At 41.3% G+C, this 19891-nt stretch overlaps 1 protein-coding gene across 3 annotated transcripts; it reads right to left on the reverse strand.

Annotated features, from left to right (window-relative positions):
* Positions 1 to 375: 375 nt before the first annotated feature.
* Positions 376 to 19112, reverse strand: oatx (organic anion transporter X). 3 transcript variants are annotated; one of them, XM_079282820.1, is made up of 15 exons: positions 19003 to 19112; positions 15749 to 15913; positions 15604 to 15677; positions 15389 to 15518; positions 8073 to 8176; positions 7703 to 7857; positions 7335 to 7503; positions 7125 to 7248; positions 6914 to 7029; positions 3046 to 3100; positions 2124 to 2181; positions 1308 to 1416; positions 1104 to 1182; positions 759 to 886; positions 376 to 568 (listed from the first exon to the last, which is right to left on the reverse strand). In XM_079282820.1, exons 1-15 carry the CDS (start codon positions 19027 to 19029, stop codon positions 421 to 423), a joined length of 1641 nt encoding a protein of 546 aa, XP_079138946.1. In that variant the 5' UTR covers positions 19030 to 19112; the 3' UTR covers positions 376 to 420. The 3 variants fall into 3 exon arrangements, with proteins under 3 accessions (XP_079138946.1, XP_079138945.1, XP_079138947.1); XM_079282819.1 differs by having other exon boundaries at positions 2124 to 2283; XM_079282821.1 differs by having other exon boundaries at positions 435 to 568; positions 1104 to 1178; positions 2124 to 2283.
* Positions 19113 to 19891: the final 779 nt, after the last annotated feature.

A 19891-nucleotide genomic window follows, 5' to 3' on the forward strand; every position in this document is an offset into this window, starting at 1 on the left:
GAACCAAACAGCTCTTTGATCTGGAGACTGCAGGCGTTTCCCATCATGCATTGGGGTCACCTGGCTCAAAAATCTGCAGCCGCCTCGCTGTCGTGAGGTCATCGATGACCTCGTGTTCATGACGTCAGAGCAAGTCGGACACAAATCTACCCAGCATGCATTGTGATCGATTCTGATCCGGACCGAGCCTATAGCTGAGAGACGTGGTCACGTGACCCAGGTCATGTGACTGAAGCCTCATGCAGCCTGAAACAAAGACAACAATGATCTGATATTCATCACATTTTATTTGTGTTACACTGTTATTGGTTATTGATTTATTTATCATTACTTTTAACTTCACTTATAACTAATCAATAATCTACAATCAAACATCTGAGTCTCTTTATTCAGACTGGTTCAGTTCAGCCGTCTGATTGGTCAGAGGGCGTTCAGGCCAGTCCCTTCAGCTTCCTTCAGCTCTTTTAAAGTCACGTCTTCAGTTGAGGCCACGCCCCCAACACAGATGTCCACGCCCTCTTTCAAAGACACGCCCTCTTCTTTTCGCGGGGCGGGGCTTGTTACAGACCTTCAAACCACAGACAGTTTGTTTATTTATTTATTACTTATTGATTAAGACCAGCAGCTTGCTAACAAATCTAATGGTGGTAATAAAGCTGATGATGCTAATGAAGACATCAATGCAAATTAAGCTAAAGATGCTCTAGAAGCTAACACTGCTAAGGAAGCTGATTGTTAGGCGTTCGCCATTAGCTCACCATCTCTCCTCCACGTCTTCGATGGTGTCGGGCAGCGGAATGTTAAGCGTCTCCGGCAGGAAGCAGGCGAAGCAGCTGGCCAACACTGCCGACCCCCCGTACACCATACTGGGCAGAGCAGGGAATACCTGGGAAATGTAGTCCATAAGTACAGTTAGCAACAAGTAGCATTAGCAACAATGAAGCTGAAGCAGAGAGACCGGAGAAGATCTGTTTTAAGACTGTAACACATGATATATTTATTCTTTAGATCAATGACATCGATTTTATGAATAAAGAGTATTAAAAAGAATAATTATTAATCAATGAGTTGATGATTGTTAAGGTTTGAGTCAGCGATGTCACCTCGTCCAGGATGAGGACGGCAGGGGCCGCCATGCTGCCAATTCTGGCCATGGTGGAGACGAAGCCCATTCCTGTCTGTCTGAAGACACACACACCATACATCATGTTTTATTTGGGTTTATGTGGGACATTCTCATTCTATATGTGACATCATACGTAAACATGTCCTCATCTTTGTGTCTTGCTGAAGGCAGCCTGTCTCACCTGATGACGGTTGGGTAGAGCTCTCCGGTGTACAGGTAGACGGTGGTGAAGGAGGCCGAGGTGAAACCTTTACCGAGACACGCCAACACGGTCCTCATGGTCTGCATGTCTGTGTGTTCATAAATATCATTATGTATCATTATGTATCATTATATATCACTGCTGAGAGGGTGATTGGCTGCAATCTGCCGTCCCTCCAGGACTTGTTTGCTTCAAGGACCCTGAAGCGAGCAAGAAGGATCGTAGCCGACCCCTCTCACCCTGGACATGAACTGTTCGTGCCCCTTCCATCTGGCAGGAGGCTGCGGTCCATCAGGACCAAGACCTCCAACAGGACCAAGACCTCACGCCACACGAACAGTTTCTTCCCGTCAGCAGTCGGGCTCATTAACAAAGCCCGGGACCCCCACTGACTGTCATCCCCAGCACAACCTCCTACCGGTCACTCCCCTGCACATCCCTTGTCACACTTGTCACTTTTACATTACACTTGTTTAAAGTACTGTTATCTGTTTGTCTGTGCACTTTATTTTATATTATTTTATATTCTATTGTAAATTTTAACGTTTCTATTTCTTGCACTGTGTTAATTGTTGTTGATTGTTTAATGTTATGCACCACCCGTCATGACAAATTCCTTGTATGTGAAACATACATTGGCAATAAACAGTTCTGATTCTGATTATATAGCATATATATCATTATATGTTATATATATCATCATATGTCATTATGTATCATATATATAATATGTATCATATATAATGTGTATTAGTGTGCATTACTGTGTGTATAATGTATATTAGTGAGTACTACCTGTGGGGACAAAGATGTTTGCGAAGATGATGACAGCAGACACGAACAGACAGGTGGCCTGAGAGACCCGCCTCCCCAGGTAAGTGAGCATGCCCAGAGCCATCAGTTTGGCGGGAAAATCAACAGCTCCAAAAATCATCTGCATCTGATAGATACTCACCTGGAACAAGCATCAGCCAATAGGAGGACAAGAAGGGTTAAACCAAAGTGAACAAACATGAGAGAGACAGACAGACAGACAGACAGACAGACAGGCAGGCAGGCAGGCAGGCAGACAGAGAGACAGACAGAGAGACAGGCAGACAGACAGAAAGACAGAGAGACAGACAGACAGAGAGACAGGCAGACAGACAGACAGACAGACAGACAGACAAGACAGGCAGACAGACAGACATACAGCGAGACAGACAGACAGACATATATACAGACAGACAGACAGACAGACAGACAGACAGACAGACAGACAGACAGACAGACAGACAGAGACAGACAGACAGGCAGGTAAAAAGGTAGAAAGACACGCAGAAACAAAAACACTTAATTAGGGAAAACCTACTGGTTGGGCTTAAATTAATTATGTAAAATAACTAAAACGTAAACAACGTGACATAAGTCCAGAAAACACATCACACACACATCACTAAACTTTAAACTTTAAAGTAACTTTAAAATAACTCGATATCACTTTGTGACTCTAACGTGTGTTTGTTTGAACCATCCACAGCTTATTCTCTAAGTGTCTCATAATGACACTAAAGGCTCGTTGGGCGTCGCTCTCAGACGCTGAGGGGAAATGAGGACGGGTTCACAAACAGGTGTGACGTTTCCTCTCTCTACCTTCGAACAATGATCTAAACCTCTGGTATCAGGTGCACGTTAAGCATTAATTATATTATATATTAATTATATTCAGGTGACTCACCCCGAACTTCTGCAGGTCCATTGCCAAACCGTAGTATGCAAAACTGGTGGAGAACCTGCAGAGGAAGACATACTGATGATATACAGGTGGACGGATGGACAGGTGGACAGGCGGACAAGTAGACAGGTAGATTTATTTTCCTTTATATTTTCATCTATTTATCACAGACCTCAGAAATCTAATTCAATCTGAAACACTCGTGTTTTCATAAAAGACAAAGTCAAGATATTTATATCTTGACTCTATCTATATATGAGTGCTAGGCAAGTTAACACGTTAATGCATTAATTAATTAACGCCGACAATTATTTTAGCGCGCGTTAACGCAGTTTTTATTTTATTATTAAGCGGACATTTTTAACACAAGAACCGGCAGCGAGCAGTGAACAGCTGTTTGTGTGGCGTCTCTTCCTGCTTCCTTCACATACATTCCCCTGGGTCCTATGTCCCTCCATGTACAGCTTCTTATCACCCTCTATGTACCAACGTACATTTATAACAAATACCACACATATTACGGTAATCAGCGTTGCATATGTGTCTGACCAAAATACCCCAAAAAGCAAAAAATGAATGATTCATTTAAATGATTGTTTTAGAGTTTTTAAAGTGTTTTTTTTGTAATATGTATAATAAGCATCATTTAGTTATCACTACTGAGAGTTTAACAAACGTAGATAGGTTTGCAGTTTTCAAGAAGTATATTTAAATGTCATCTCTTACACACATGAAGATAAAGTTGTGAACACCGGCTGAATATCTGTGATCAGAATCATAATAACTGTGTTATAACTGCTACTGTGTAAAGGGAATACTGCCGCTAACAACATCCTGATGTGTTTAAAGTGTTTACACCAAATGTATTGATCTTTTGTTCATATAGCAGTACTTTCAAAATAAAAGTGCGCAATAAACTACTTTTTAATTCATTATTGAATTTTGCGCATAATCATTTTTTGCGATTAATCGTTTTTGATTGTAATCGTTGCCCAGCACTAATATATATATATACTAATATATATATATATATATACTAATATATATATATATATATATATATATATATATATATATATATATATATATATATATATATATATATATATATATATATATATATATATACATATTAGCGCTAATATATATATATATATATATTACATATAGCACTAATATATATTATGCACAACAAACTGCTCTCGGTAGACCACTAACACTTGAACACGAACACTTTGAACACTCTGAACACTAACACTTTAATTCATTCACCTGGTGCAATATCTTATCTAAGCCGTGCAATATCCAATACGTTTAAGTATTTACCTGATCCGTCTGTATATATATTCTGTATATACTGGTATATTTAATACTCTTCTTTACTGTCTTATTTTATTACTGTTTTACTGTTTACTGTTTAGTTTATTATATTACTTGATTTTTAGCTTTTATTTATTTTATTTACTTGTGAGCAATGCTGCTGTAATCCTGTAATTTCCCCACTGAGGGACTAATAAAGGATTATCTTATCTTATCTTATCTTATCGTAATATATATATATATATATATATATATATATATATATATATATATATATATATATATATATATATATATATATATATATATATATTAGCGCTAATATATATATATATATATATATATATATTAGTGCTGGGCAAGTTAATGCGTTATTATTGCGTTAACGCATTCATTAATTAACGCCGACAATTATTTTATCGCGTGTTAACGCATTTTTGAAATGTATTATCATGAATTTCTTTTTTTTTTCCATTGAAATACAAGAGACAAGACATATACATAACAACAAGAGGATGAAAAGAACAGTGGGATAAAAGCCAGCAAACATCCTATAGTCAGTTGTGTATGTATTTATGTGTGTGTGTGTGTGTGTGTGTGTGTGTGTGTGTGTGTGTGTGTGTGTGTGTATGTCCTTGAGCCTTTTGAGATAGGAAAAAAAATAATAATAATAATTATCAAAAAACACAAGAAAACACACAAAAAAAACAGGTAATTATTTTAAATGTATTATTATTTTAACAGACTGTCTCATGTTTATCGTTTTGTATTGGAGATGATATGTCCCTTCAGGGTTGCCGTAGAGAAAAGGTGACTTCCGCTTCTGGTCGAGGGGGGGCAGAAATAAAGAGAGAAGCTGCACCAGCTGTTGATCTCCCTGGAGACTACTGGACATCGCTGCGGTAAAGTCAGCAGACACTCAGATCTCCGTGGTCAACTCAGCAGACACTTATGCTGCGTTCACACCAAACGCGTAGATTTTTTGACGTGCCTCAAAATCACCCGCCAGTCGTGTTCACACCAAACGCGATTGGCGATTTGCGCGAATTGCGCACCGCCGGAGAGGGGCCGTGGTTTATAGACCTGGATCCGTTCAACTGTCCGCCATTAACCATGGAAAAAATAACCTCTATTTCTACGTGTTGTGGAAGTCACAGATATCCCGGGAAACTAAACGCCGTCATGTCTGGTTCATAACATTGTTCAGAGGAGCTCCGTGGATTGTATCGAGCTGTATTCACTGTCTAGCAAGCCACCGGTCGCTGTTTACTACAGCTGTAGGAACACAACATAAACTGATTTGGCTGTGATTCAACGGCAATAAACCGACAAAAAGGGACTCCGAAATAACTACGTAATGATGCCGATTTGTAGGTTACTGGTCTTCTCAATGGAGCTCTGATGGATCGGTGCTAGGCTATGCTAACATCGTAGCAGCTCCACCAGCACTCAATAACGTCATGTAGACGTAAATACGGTAGCGTCTATTCATTGTTTGTACCGTATGGTTTACACACACACATTTATACACATAGTTTGGTCCGGTCTCTGTTGATATGTGGTATCGTAGAGCTCTGGGTGAACACAGACGGCTACAGGATTTATTTCCTGATTCAACAACGGCAGGAAGTCAGTGATGACAGGGGGAGCAACTCAACGCTGATAGGCTATCGCGCCACAGCGTCACGCAATTATTTCGCAGAAGTTGAAAAATTTCAACTCCAAAATCCATGCGATTAAATATTTTAATCGTTGCCCAGCACTAATATATATTTATAATAAGCCTTTGTTCCAAACTGAAATATTGATCTGCTTTCTAAAATGTATAATCTGTGTTTTCACCGTCTCTTTTTACTGCACCATAAACACATAATATGCAGCATTTTGTGTAGATTAATATTTTCCTCTCTAACCAACACAATGTCATCAGCATAAAATAGAATACCAACGTTCATATTGTGAATCAATATGTCTCCATCGTTTACATAAATACCACACCTCCATCCCACTAAAAGGGACCGGAGGTTTAGGAAAAGATGGAGGTTCGGGTTCAAATAACAGCTGAAGTGGGTTAATTAGTCTGTTATTGAGGGAACCTGAATAATGATTTCAAACTGTACTGATCATGTACCTGATAGCTTTGGCTTCTACAGATGTAGGTTTTATGTATTTATAACATATTCTGAAAGCCTGTAATTTACCTTCATGTACTACCTTCTGCTCTTCCTCCAGTGGGATCTGACTAGTTAGCAGTTAGTGCGTGTGCATTACTCGTCCCATCTTCAAGACCACATATTAATCTACAGATGTCATTGTACAATTGAACATTAAATAGAAGAGGACTATTAATGCATACAGATTACTATAATCCCACTTAAATATTTGATCAGTCTCAACTTGATCTTCTTCAGACCCAATTAATGTATTTCCCTCCAAAATTGCTGTAGCTTGCTAATTAGTGATTCTCTTTGAAAACATCTCCTAAAGCTTGTATCAAAAAGAAGTTGATATTATTATTATTGTTATATATAAAGCAGGTGAATCTTCTGACCAGACAACCACCAGACAGATGGAGATCCGTCTCATCGCTCTGGTCTTTAGAAGATCGTACGCTGTGTACGTTGACCGACTCGACTCAATCTCCTTATTCATGTGAGAGTGAAGAACCTGCAGGTTACAGAAAACTGATCTGAGCTTCTGATCGGATATCACACATCTGTATACCCAAGACAGACAGACAGACAGACATACAGACAGGTTACCTCCAGGGTTAATTTGTCCACAACCTCTGGTTTTCCGTTGATTCGAGCGACTCGATGAAGACTCTTTAATGCTTCCTCAGACTGACGGTTCAGAACCAACCAACGAGCCGACTCTACGTACCACCTGACCAATCAGAGAACAGCCGGATCAGAACTCCCCGACCAATCAGAGAGCAGGAAGAGGAAGTAGATTTGAAAGTGGACACTGACCAGCTGTAGCTGAAGAACAGGAACATGGGGGCACAGACGACCAGCTGTAACTTCCTCCAGTCTCTCAGCCAATAGGCAAGCCCGGCCAGGATCATCTGACCAAAGGTGAAAAAGAAGGAGCTTAGTGTGCCCACTAACGTCCTCTCTTTGGTCGGGATCCACTCCACCTCTGGAGACAGACAGGTAGACAGACATGTTGATCAACCTCTAAGGACACATCAGTTTCCATAAAGAATCAAGAAGAAACAAAGACGTTAAAGAACCTGCAGTTCATGACCGACAGACAGACAGACAGGTAGACAGACAAACGGGTAGACAGACATACAGGTAGACCAAGATACATGTAGACAGACAGACATACTACGTACTCAGTGAGACTCCATTCAGGATGATGCCGGACACCGCCATCCCACTCAAAAACCTAAAAACACAATAGGCGGAGTATGAAGGAGATAGGGCGGAGCTACAACCGAGAATACCCAGCTGAAGGTATGACCATATAAGGACAGACCGCCTCCCAAACCTGAGAGAGAGAGAGCGAGAGAGACAGAAAGGGAGATTAGTATTGATTTGATATTAACACCTACGACATGTTCACAGGACAACATGCAACTAAAACATTGACATAAAAACATTGCTTGATATCCACTGTTGGTTCAAAACATCACAGGTCAAAGACTTGAATGTTATATGTATGTTTGCAGTGTTAACAGGTGAGTTTTACCAGGTGAGTTTTACCTGTCTGAAAGTCCTCCGAAAATAATGGCTCCTGCTAAAACTCCGCCCATATAAATGGTCTGAATCATCTGTTTCAGAGGACGCAGAGAACACACCAGCTCCCACTGAAGAAAAGAGACAGAATCAGAGTGACAGTAGGTTTAGAACCTCCTAAAGTACCACTACTACCTCCTAAAGTATCACTACTACCTTCTAAAGTATCACTACAACCTCCCAAAGTATCACTACTACCTCCTAAAGTATCACTACAACCTCCTAAAGTATCGCTACAACCTCCTAAAGTATCACTACTATCAGGTGAGTTTTGCCAGGTGAGTATACCTGAGTCTCATGTGAAAATGGAGGGTTTTTCACTACACAGGATGGACAGAGACCCAGCAAAGACTGGAAAAAAACAAGGTGGTGGTGTTTGCCTTTATGTGAATGACCGGTGGTGTCATCCTGGTCATGTCACGGTGAAAGAGAGCGTTTGTGACCCGAACATTGAGCTGCTCGCGGTAAGTTGCCGACCTTACTATTCGCCCAGGGAGTTCTCCATGTGATCGTTCAAGTTGTCTACATTCCTCCATCGGGTAACGGGAAGCTGGCCACAGAGACTATATCAAGAGTCACCCATGACCTGCAACGCTCCTCTCCAGATGCGCTGGTTATTATAAATGGAGATTTTAATCACTGCTCTCTCTCAGCCACCCTACCCTCTTTCAAACAAATGGTGTCATGCCCTACGAGGGCTGATACAACTATCGATTTGTTTTATGTAAACATTAAGGACATTTTTATGTCAAAGATGCTCCCCCCTCTTGGACAATCGGATCATAATCTGATATTATTGACACCCAGCTACTCTCCTTGAATCCGGAAGCTGCCAGTTACGTCCAAGTCTGTTGGTGTGTGGACGGAGGATGCATGTGAACCGTTCAGAGGGTGCTTTGAGTGCACTGACTGGACTGTGTTTCTGGAGGATGACAATGATCTGGACAGCATCTCTGATAAAGTCACCAGTTATATTAATTACTGTGTCGAGAATATCATTCCCTGTAAACAAATAAAAACTTTCCCGAATAACAAACCTTGGGTGATTAAAGTTGCTATTAATAGGAAGAAAACTGCTTTTCTCAGCGGCAACAAAGACATGATTAAAACTGCCCAAAAGGAATTAAAAGCAATTGTCAAACAGGGTAAGTGTAAATATAAGGAAAGGGTTGAAGGACAGATGTCCAACAGTAACACAAGGGGCCTCTGGAACGGCATGAAATCTATTACTGGTTATGGGACCAGCTCTGCCAGCGTCCCTGGTGCTGGGATCAATGTAAGTGAAGCAAACCAGTTCTTTGCAAGGTTTGATGAATTAGATTTCTCTGCATCTCACGAGAGCATCCTCTCTTCTCTTGCACCGAGTAGTCCTGAGGACTGTAGCCCAGCTATTGTACTAAATGTTGAGGAGGTTCGACAGCAGCTAAAGCGCCTTAAGGTGAACAAGGCAGCAGGCCCTGACGGTGTCCATCCACGCACCCTTAAGGTCTGTGCTGACCAGCTGTGCTCAGTCCTTCATTTGATCTTTTCCTTGTCTCTGTCTTCATCGAAAATTCCAGTAATGTGGAAAACATCTTGTTTAGTCCCAATCCCAAAGAAAAACAGTGTGAGGAGTCATAGTCTTACTAACCTGAGACCTATAGCTCTGACGTCGCACATAATGAAATGTTTTGAAAGGGTTGTCCTGGGTCACCTGAGTACACAGGTCTCAGTCTTCCAAGATCCTTTGCAGTTTGCATACAGGAAGGGTGTAGGGGTAGATGATGCACTACTTTTTATGCGCCACACTATTTATAGTCATCTTGCAACAACTGCCAGCTCTGTTCGAATCATGTTCTTTGACTTTTCCAGTGCTTTTAATACAATCCAACCGCACCTTTTAGCTAAAAAAAACGTATGACTTTTAAACTGCACAATACAACTGTTGCTTGGGTTTCGGATTACCTTCTGTCTCGACCACAGTTTGTCAGGCTTGATAACAAACTGTCTGACACCATCTTAACTAAAACTGGAGCACCACAGGGAACAGTTTTATCCCCCTTTTTACTCTCACTCTATCTCACTCTTCTCTCAGCTGACTACAGGCAGAGCCATGTGTCCTGTAACATCCAGAAGTTCTCAGATGACACTGCTCTGGTTGCTCTACTTACCCGAGGCAACGACCTGGCCTACAAACGGGAGGTTGAATCATTTGTCAGCTGGTGTGATGAAAACTTTTTAAAACTAAATATTGGAAAGACCAAAGAGCTGGTCATTGATTTTAGAAGGAAGAAGGAGCAGGTCTCCCCAGAGAGTATTGCAGGTCAGCAGATAGAGATAGTCCAGTCGTATGAATATCTCGGGGTCTATCTGGACAGTAAATTAAACTGGAAGAAGAACACTGATGCTGTTTTTAAAAAGGCTCAGTCAAGACTCTTCTTCCTGAGGAAGCTCAGATCCTTTGACAACAGCAGGAAGCTTCTTCATGTTTCCTATCAGGGGATCTTGGCTGGTGTTCTTTTTGATGCTGTGCTCTGCTGGGGGGGCGGCATCACTGTGGATGATAAAAACAGGATCAATAAGATGATCAAAAAGGCTTGCTCAGTGATTGGTCTTACCCCAGACTCACTAGAAATCACTGTTGAAAAGCGAACAAGGGCCAAGTTAAAAACAATTGTCTTGTATGAAGGCCGTCCACTACACGGTGTCTTCAATGGACTCCGAAGCTCATCGAGTGAGAGACTTAGGAGGCCTCAGTGTTCTACTGAACGAGTAAGAAGGTCTTTCGTTCCATCAGCAGTCCGATTTTTTAATGCACACCTTTAGAGTTTTTTTTATCTTTCTGATGTCGATCATGTTTTATATGGCATTGTCTGGTGTTATTTATCCTTTGTAATATGTTTTTGTCTGCTGTGTACTGTGTTGTTGTGTACTGTGGGCTGTCGTCTGTACAGAGAATAGAGCTGAAGTTTTGGGTGGCAAAAGAGTTTCCCCACTGGGGATTAATAAAGTTTTCTAATCTAATCTTCTAAAGTATCGCTACAACCTCCTAAAGTATCACTACTACCTCCTAAAGTATCACTACAACCTCCTAAAGTATCACTAGAACCTTCTAAAGTATCACTACCTCTTAAAGTATCAGTGTTATCATAATTATGCAGACGACACACAAATCTACATAACTATGTCACCAGGGGACTGTCACGGGAGTTCACAGGTAGGACCCAAACGCAAAACCACAGGAGACAGAAGTCGCTGCTGCTCTGGGACGGCAGCAGCCGGGTCTGGGAGAGGCCGGGGCTCGGAGGCGACGGCCGGGACCGGAGGTTGCCGCGGTTCGGAGACGGCGGAGGCCGGGACGGAGGTCGCCGCGGTTCGGAGACACCGGCGGCCGGGACGGGAGGTCGCCGCGGTTCGGAGACACCGGCGGCCGGGACGGGAGGTCGCCGCGGTTCGGAGACGGCGGCGGCCGGGACGGGAGGTCGCCACGGTTCGGAGACGGCCGGGACTGGAGGTCGGCACGGTTCGGAGACGGCGGCGGCCGGGACTGGGGAAAGCTGTGGCGCAGAGGCGATAGGAACTGGGGCTGGCGCAGAGGCAGCAGCCAGATACGGTGTCGGCCAGAATGCCGTCCGACTACAGGGGCCCGGAGTCGGCCGGACAACTGAGTGTTCCGCAACGCGTGCTTGGCCCTCTCTCCGGCTGAGAAGGTGCTTAGCCATATACTCAGAGTCCCCCAGAGGGTCAAAAACTCTCATCAGATCCGCCACAAAGTCCACATAACAAACAGTATTAGTCCGATCCAAACCTAATGTTCTCGAGGCCCAGTCCAAAGCCCTTCCCCGCAGTAATCCAACCACGTAGGACACCTTGGACCCGCCCGAGGCAAAAGTCTGAGGCTGACGGTCAAATACCCGTTGGCATAGCAACAGGAAGCCCTGGCACTTCCCCAGTGTTCCGTCATAGGGATCCGGAGCCGGCACGGGGGATTCCCAGACCGGCGGAGCGAGGACAGGCGGGAATAGTGCGGGTGCTGGAACTGGTGGAGACTTGACTGCCCGGGCTAGTTCCTGCCCGAACCAGCCAATCCGAGAAACTTCAGCAGCGAAACTTCTCATCTCCTCCAGCAGCCTGTTAGTTCTGTCCAGCGTAGCTGCTCCTGTGGTTGCTGGGTCCATTATGGTGTCAGGTCGTTCGGTCACGGGAGTTCACAGGTAGGACCCAAACGCAAAACCACAGGAGACAGAAGTTAATGGAAACAGGTTTTATTTAGCCTGACTAAGACAGGAAGGTGTGGAGCCCGTGGTCCGACACCCGAGTGGCAGATCGACGGTGTAAGGCCCGTGGCTCGACACCGGAGGGCTGGTAGCTTGACGGCGTGAAGTCCCGTGGCTCGATACCAGAGAGTAGACAGATCGACGGTGTGAGGCCCGTGGCTCGACACCGGAGGGCTGGTAGCTTGACGGCGTGTGTAGTCCGTGTAACACAAGGCGGGCAGAGCGGCGGAGTGTAATCCGTAGAACACAAGGAGGGCAGAGGATGCCACAGGGTTGAAGCGGGTGAAAGACGGTACGACCTGACAACCCCAGACTGCAGGACCAGAGTTTATATAGAGACAGGGGAATCATTAGTGGGACCTGAGTCTGGTGTGTCAGGCCGCAGGAGGTGATCGGTTGGAGTGTCCTCAGCTGTGCACAATCACGGGTGTGGCCATGGGAGGTGTCTCGAGGCAGAGGACAAACACAGAGCACATGGCACACAATAACAAACAGGGGAATGACAGGACACCTGAGTAGAGGAGATCAGGGGAAACACACAATGGGTCAGACAGGGATCCTGGATCCTGACAGTGACTATAATCCCATACAAGGGCTGGGTAACTGCATTGAACAAATCAACAACTGGATGTGCCAGAATTTTCTTCAATTAAACAAAGATAAAACAGAAGTAATTGTTTTTGGTACCAAGGACGAACAATTGAAAATCACCGCTCAGCTTCAGTCACTGATGTTAAAACCCACAAACCAAGCCAGAAATCTAGGTGTAGTTATGGATTCAGACCTCAATCTGAACAGCCATATCAAGACAATTACAAAATCAGCCTATTATCACCTGAAGAATATATCAAGGATTAGAGGATTTATGTCTCAACAGGATTTGGAAAAACTTGTCCACGCATTTATCTTCAGCAGACTGGACTACTGTAACGGTGTGTTTACAGGTCTCTGTAAAAAGTCCGTCAGAAAGCTGCAGCTGAAGTCCTCACTAAGACCAGGAGGGTGTATCACATCACTCCAGTTCTGAGGTCTTTGCACTGGCTTCCTGTCCAACAAAGAATTGACTTTAAAATCCTGCTGTTGGTTTACAAAGCACTGAATGGTTTAGGGCCAAAATACATCTCTGATCTGCTGCTACCTTATGAACCATCCCGACCCCTCAGGTCGTCTGGGACCGGTCTACTTTCTGTTCCCAGAGTCAGAACTAAACATGGAGAAGCAGCGTTCAGTTTTTCTGCTCCACATATCTGGAACAAAGTCCCAGAAAGCTGCAGGTCTGCTGAGACCCTCAGCTCATTTAAATCAAGATTGAAGACCTTTCTGTTTGCTGCTGCCTTTAATTGAACCACATTCAATTCATATATTAATCAATTTCCTGCATTTCTGCATTTTACGACTGAATTTTATTTCTTACACTGTTTCTTTAATTGTTTTTAAATCTCCTTTTATTTTGCCTTATGTTTTGATGCTTTTAATGGTTTTATGTGAAGCACTTTGAATTACCTTGTTGAAATGTGCTATACAAATAAACTTGCCTTGCCTTGCCTACTATCTCCTAAAGCATCAGTACTATCTCCTAAAGTGTCAGTACTACCTCCTAAAGTATCAGTACTATCTCCGAAAGTATCACCACAACCTCCTAAAGTATCGCTACAACCTCCTAAAGCAGGGGTCTTTAACTGGCGGACCGGATCCGGACCCAGATGCAGTTGCATCCGGACCCAGGACCTAAAATCGATATTTTGGAATCATATATATTAGGCAGCGAGTTTGTACTTTAACCGGCGCATCTTATTCAGCCGTTACGGTACTTGTTCAGCGGTGCAGGAAACACACCGACCAATGCGTTGTAAATCACATCACGTGATGCCAGCTCAGCCAATCAAATATGAGTATTCTGACAAGTTTCCTTACTCGAGCGAGGTTTTCACACACGTGAAAGACGGGGGAGAGACGAGGAAATAGAAACAGCGGGAAAATTGCGCTAATCAGAGAGGTTATCTCACATGACGTTCTCCAAAAAGAGAAACGTGTTCAGAGAGAATAGAATTTATAAGCAAGAATGAACAGACTCTTCTATGTTAATTCTTCCCGCAGGCAGTGTGTCATATGTTCAGAAACCATAACGATTGATAAAAGCGGCAAATGAAGCACACTACGAGGCAAAGCACAACTCCTTTGAACAAAATTTTGAAACCCACTCAGATCTGACATGAAGACACAGAAAATAAACCTAAGAGCCCAAAATGATCAGAATCCTAACGCATGAATTCACTGTCCCAACAATGATGTTAACAGAGAGAATAGAGCTGAAACAAGTGTGAATAACCACAGAGAAAGTCCATGCTCACTGATTTCTCTTTTTAGATGACAAAAATATAATATTGTGGCTTTGTGATTGACATCACTTCACACCTGAATGAAATGAATTTAAAGCTGCAGGACAACTCGGTGAAATTCATTTTTTCTAAAATGAATTACTTTATTTTAAGATGCACATTCTTCAAAAGCTTTCTGTTTTGTCAGTTATTCTGTATTCCAGCCCTTATTGTACTTGAAATGAGAAGAACATTTATTTATGTATTATTTATTATCCATCCAGTTAAGTTTGAAAACTGAGAATAATAATTTGTTAAAATATAATTGATGTGTACTTTCTTTATTTGATTTGATAGTTGTTGACTACACAGAGATGTTACTACTAGGCTTCTTCAATATATATATATATATATATATATATATATGGCACTAAATAGCGCGGGTTAAATATTATTGTAATGTTTCGGACCTTTGCCCGAGGAGGAGTTGAAGACCCCTGTCCTAAAGTATCACTACTACCTCCTAAAGTAGCACTACTACCTCCTAAAGTATCACTGCCTCTTAAAGTATCAGTACTACTTCACTATCTCATAATTACCTCCAACAGTAGCACTACTACCTCCTAAAGTAGCACTACTACCTCCTAAAGTATCAGTGCTACCTCACTCTCTCATAACTACCTCCTAAAATATCAGTACTACTGGTTACCTCGGAGACGGTGGTTGCGAGGAACTCTGAGTCGTCGAACGTCCATCCGTCCAAACATCCTTCAGTCTGTAGCTCGCTTACGTTCGCGGTGTTGTTGGGGAGTAACAGCTGCCACTGCGGCTCCACATACCTGAACAACAGCAAGTGGAACAGGAAGTGATGTCAGAGGGACTTTATTATAGTAGAGGAAATAAACAAAGAACAATAACGTTTACCTCTTGCAGCGGTCCAATCTAGTTCCTGAAGAGTCCATAGGGATAAAAGCTTTGATAAACTGTTTCTCCTCCACCTGCAACAACCAATCACGTGAATCCATCATAGTACTGAGATTAGCTAATCTGACAGGTGAAGACAGGTTACCTGGTAGTGAGACAGGTTGTGGAAGCTGTGATTGGTCGGCAGGCTGCAGTGGTGGGCGGGAATTCCTGAGACAAAGTTGTTCAGCAGATTCTGACTCGCCATCAACAAACCAGGTAAACTGATCAGAGTCACATGGAGCCACTGGTACCTGCCGAACCCACCCACCTGTCCATGGTGTCGGGGGGGTATATTGCACACCGTCATCACAAGTCATCGGCAAAAGACAGATTATATTAGGTAGTTATCAGATCATATGACGTAGCAACAAGAGTACATGAAGCACTAATCCGATGATATGATGTAGTAATCAGATCATATAACGTAGTAATCAGATCATATGACGTAGTAATCTGAGTATATGACGTAGTAATCAGATCATATGACGTAGTAATCAGATTATATGACGTAGTAATCAGAGTATATGATGTAGTAATCACATCATATGACGTAGTAATCATTATATGACGTAGTAATCAGATGATATGACGTAGTAACAAGAGTACATGAAGCAGTAATGAGATCATATGACGTAGTAATCAGATCATATGACGTAGTAATCAGATTATATGAAGTAGTAACAAGAGTACATGAAGCAGTAATCAGATCATATGACGTAGTAACAAGAGTACATGAAGCAGTAATCAGATCATATGATGTCGTAACAAGAGTACATGAAGCACCAATCAGATTATATGATGTAGCAATCAGATCATATGACGTTGTAATGAGATTATATGACGTTTTAATCAGATCATATGACGTAGTAATCAGATTATATGACGTAGTAATCAGATCATATGACGTAGTAATCACATTATATGACGTAGTAATCTGAGTATATGATGTAGTAATCAGATCATATGACGTAGTAATCAGATTATATGACGTAGTAATCAGAGTATATGATGTAGTAATCACATCATATGACGTAGTAATCATTAAATGACGTAGTAATCAGATGATATGACGTAGTAACAAGAGTACATGAAGCAGTAATGAGATCATATGACGTAGTAATCAGATCATATGACGTAGTAATCAGATTATATGAAGTAGTAACAAGAGTACATGAAGCAGTAATCAGATCATATGATGTAGTAACAAGAGTACATGAAGCAGTAATCAGATCATATGATGTCGTAACAAGAGTACATGAAGCACCAATCAGATTATATGATGTAGCAATCAGATCATATGACGTTGTAATGAGATTATATGACGTTTTAATCAGATCATATGACGTAGTAATCAGATTATATGACGTAGTAATCAGATCATATGACGTAGTAATCACATTATATGATGTAGTAACAAGAGTACATGAAGCAGTAATCTGATTATATGATGTAGTAACAAGAGTACATGAAGCAGTAATCAGATTATATTACGTAGTTATCATATCATATGACGAAGCAACAAGAGTACATGAAGCACTAATCCGATTATATGATGTAGTAATCAGATCATATGACGTGGTAATCAGAGTATATGATGTAGTAATCAGATCATGACGTAGTAATCAGATTATATGACGTTGTAATCACATTATATGACGTAGTAACAAGAGTACATGAAGCAGTAATGACATCATATGACGTAGTAATCAGATCATATGATGTAGTAATCCGATTATATGACGTAGTAACAAGACTACATGAAGCAGTAATCAGATTATATGATGTAGTCACAAGAGTACATGAAGCAGTCATCAGATTATATTAGGTAGTAATCAGATCATATGACGTAGTAACAAGAGTACGTGAAGTAGTAATCAGATTATATGACGTGGTAACAAGAGTACATGAAGCAGTAATCAGATCATATGACATAGTAGCAAGAGTACGTGAAGCAGTAATCAGATTATATGACGCAGTAACAAGAGTACATGAAGCAGGAATCAGATAATATGACGTAGTAACGAGTACATGAAGTAGTGATCAGATTATATGACGTTGTAACAAGAGTGCATGAAGCAGTAATCAGATCATATGAGGTAGTAACGAGAGTACATGAAGCAGTAATCTGATTATATGACGTAGTAGTCAGATCAGATGACGTAGTAATCAGATTATATGAGGTAGTAACAACAGTACGTGAAGCAGTAATCAGATCATATGACGTAGTAACAAGAGTATGTGAAGCAGTAATCAGATTATATGACGTGGTAACAAGAGTACATGAAGCAGTAATCAGATTATATGATGTATAATCAGATCATATAACGTAGTAATCAGATTATATGACGTTGTAATCAGAGTATATGATGTAGTAATCAGATCATATGACGTAGTAATCAGATTATATGACGTAGTAACGAGAGTACATGAAGCAGTAATCTGATTATATGACGTAGTAGTCAGATCAGATGACGTAGTAATCAGATTATATGAGGTAGTAACAAGAGTACGTGAAGCAGTAATCAGATCATATGACGTAGTAACAAGAGTACGTGAAGCAGTAATCAGATTATATGACGTGGTAACAAGAGTACATGAAGCAGTAATCAGATTATATGATGTATAATCAGATCATATAACGTAGTAATCAGATTATATGACGTTGTAATCAGAGTATATGATGTAGTAATCAGATCATATGACGTAGTAATCAGATTATATGACGTAGTAACAAGAGTACATTAAGCAGTAATCAGATTATATGATGTATAATCAGATCATATAACGTAGTAATCAGATCATATGACGTAGTAATCAGATCATATGACGTAGTAATCAGATTATATGAGGTAGTAACAAGAGTACGTGAAGCAGTAATCAGATCATATGACGTAGTAATCAGATCATATGACGTAGTAATCAGATTATATGAGGTAGTAACAAGAGTACGTGAAGCAGTAATCAGATCATATGCCGTAGTAATCAGATTATATGACGTATTAACAAGAGTACGTGAAGCAGTAATCAGATCATATGACGTAGTCACAAGAGTACGTGAAGCAGTTATCAGATTATATGACATAGTAACGAAAGTACATGAAGCAGTAATCAGATCATATGACGTAGTAACAACAGTACGTGAAGCAGTAATCAGATTATATGACGTAGTAACAAGAGTACATGAAGCAGTAATCAGATCATATGACGTAGTAACAAGAGTACGTGAAGCAGTAATCAGATTATATGACGTCGTAACAAGAGTACATGAAGCAGTACTCAGTTTATATCACTTTGAAACAAGAGTACATGAAGCAGCACTCAAAGTACTTGACTAGTACTCAGCAGTATTAAACTCACCTCTTCCAGCAGGTCAGCGAAGCCCATCTTCTTCTCTACAGAAACACAATTTCACACTCACAAGAAGTTCTGATCCAGAACCACAGACAGAGTTCTGATCCAGTGGTATCTCAGGAAGGCGACTCCCTAACAACAACAACAAGAGAAACTGGGGTTTTCAGTTTTAGTGGCATCAGAGTAAAGTTGAGAACGAAACAAATTCATAAAAATACACTAATTTGTAAAAACATTTACTTTAAAACATGGACTCACTTTGAAAACTCAAGAAATGCCTTTGAATGGTTCTGTCAAAAACACAAAAACTGATCCAAACCTTCTACAAACTATCCAAACCCTAACTCTATAAACCTTTCCAAACCTGACAAAAAATTGATCCAAATCTCCTCCAAACTATCTAGAACCTTCCGAACTATTCCTAACACTCTCAAAACGGTCAAAACCCTCCGGTAAACTTTTTCAAACTTGACATAACTGTTCCAAACCTCCTCTGAACTATTCAAACCACCCTATAAACAATTCCAAATCCTCTCAAAACGGTCCAAAGCCTCGTGTAAACTGTTTCAAACTGTCCAGACTTCCTCTAATCTGTCCACACCTGCTCCATTCTAAACGTTCTGGAGTCTGTCGATAAAAAAAGAGATGAATGCAGAACGTTTGTGGATCTTTATCATCACACTTTACTCAAAAGAAAGGTTGCCACAGTGGTTTTCTAGTGAACTCTAATAATGTGAAATATTCGTATGGAGTCTGGTGAGAGTTCTTAAAGGATTACAGTTACAGCTCAATACAAACACAAGGAAAAGAGGATTTACTCTGGAAATCACAGGAAATGTACTCACAGTTTGACGGACGACTGGAGGGCAGGACAGACAGACAGGTGGACAGATGG

The sequence above is a fragment of the Melanostigma gelatinosum genome (genome assembly GCF_949748355.1).
Source record: "Melanostigma gelatinosum genome assembly, chromosome: 14".
Taxonomy (NCBI): domain Eukaryota; kingdom Metazoa; phylum Chordata; class Actinopteri; order Perciformes; family Zoarcidae; genus Melanostigma; species Melanostigma gelatinosum.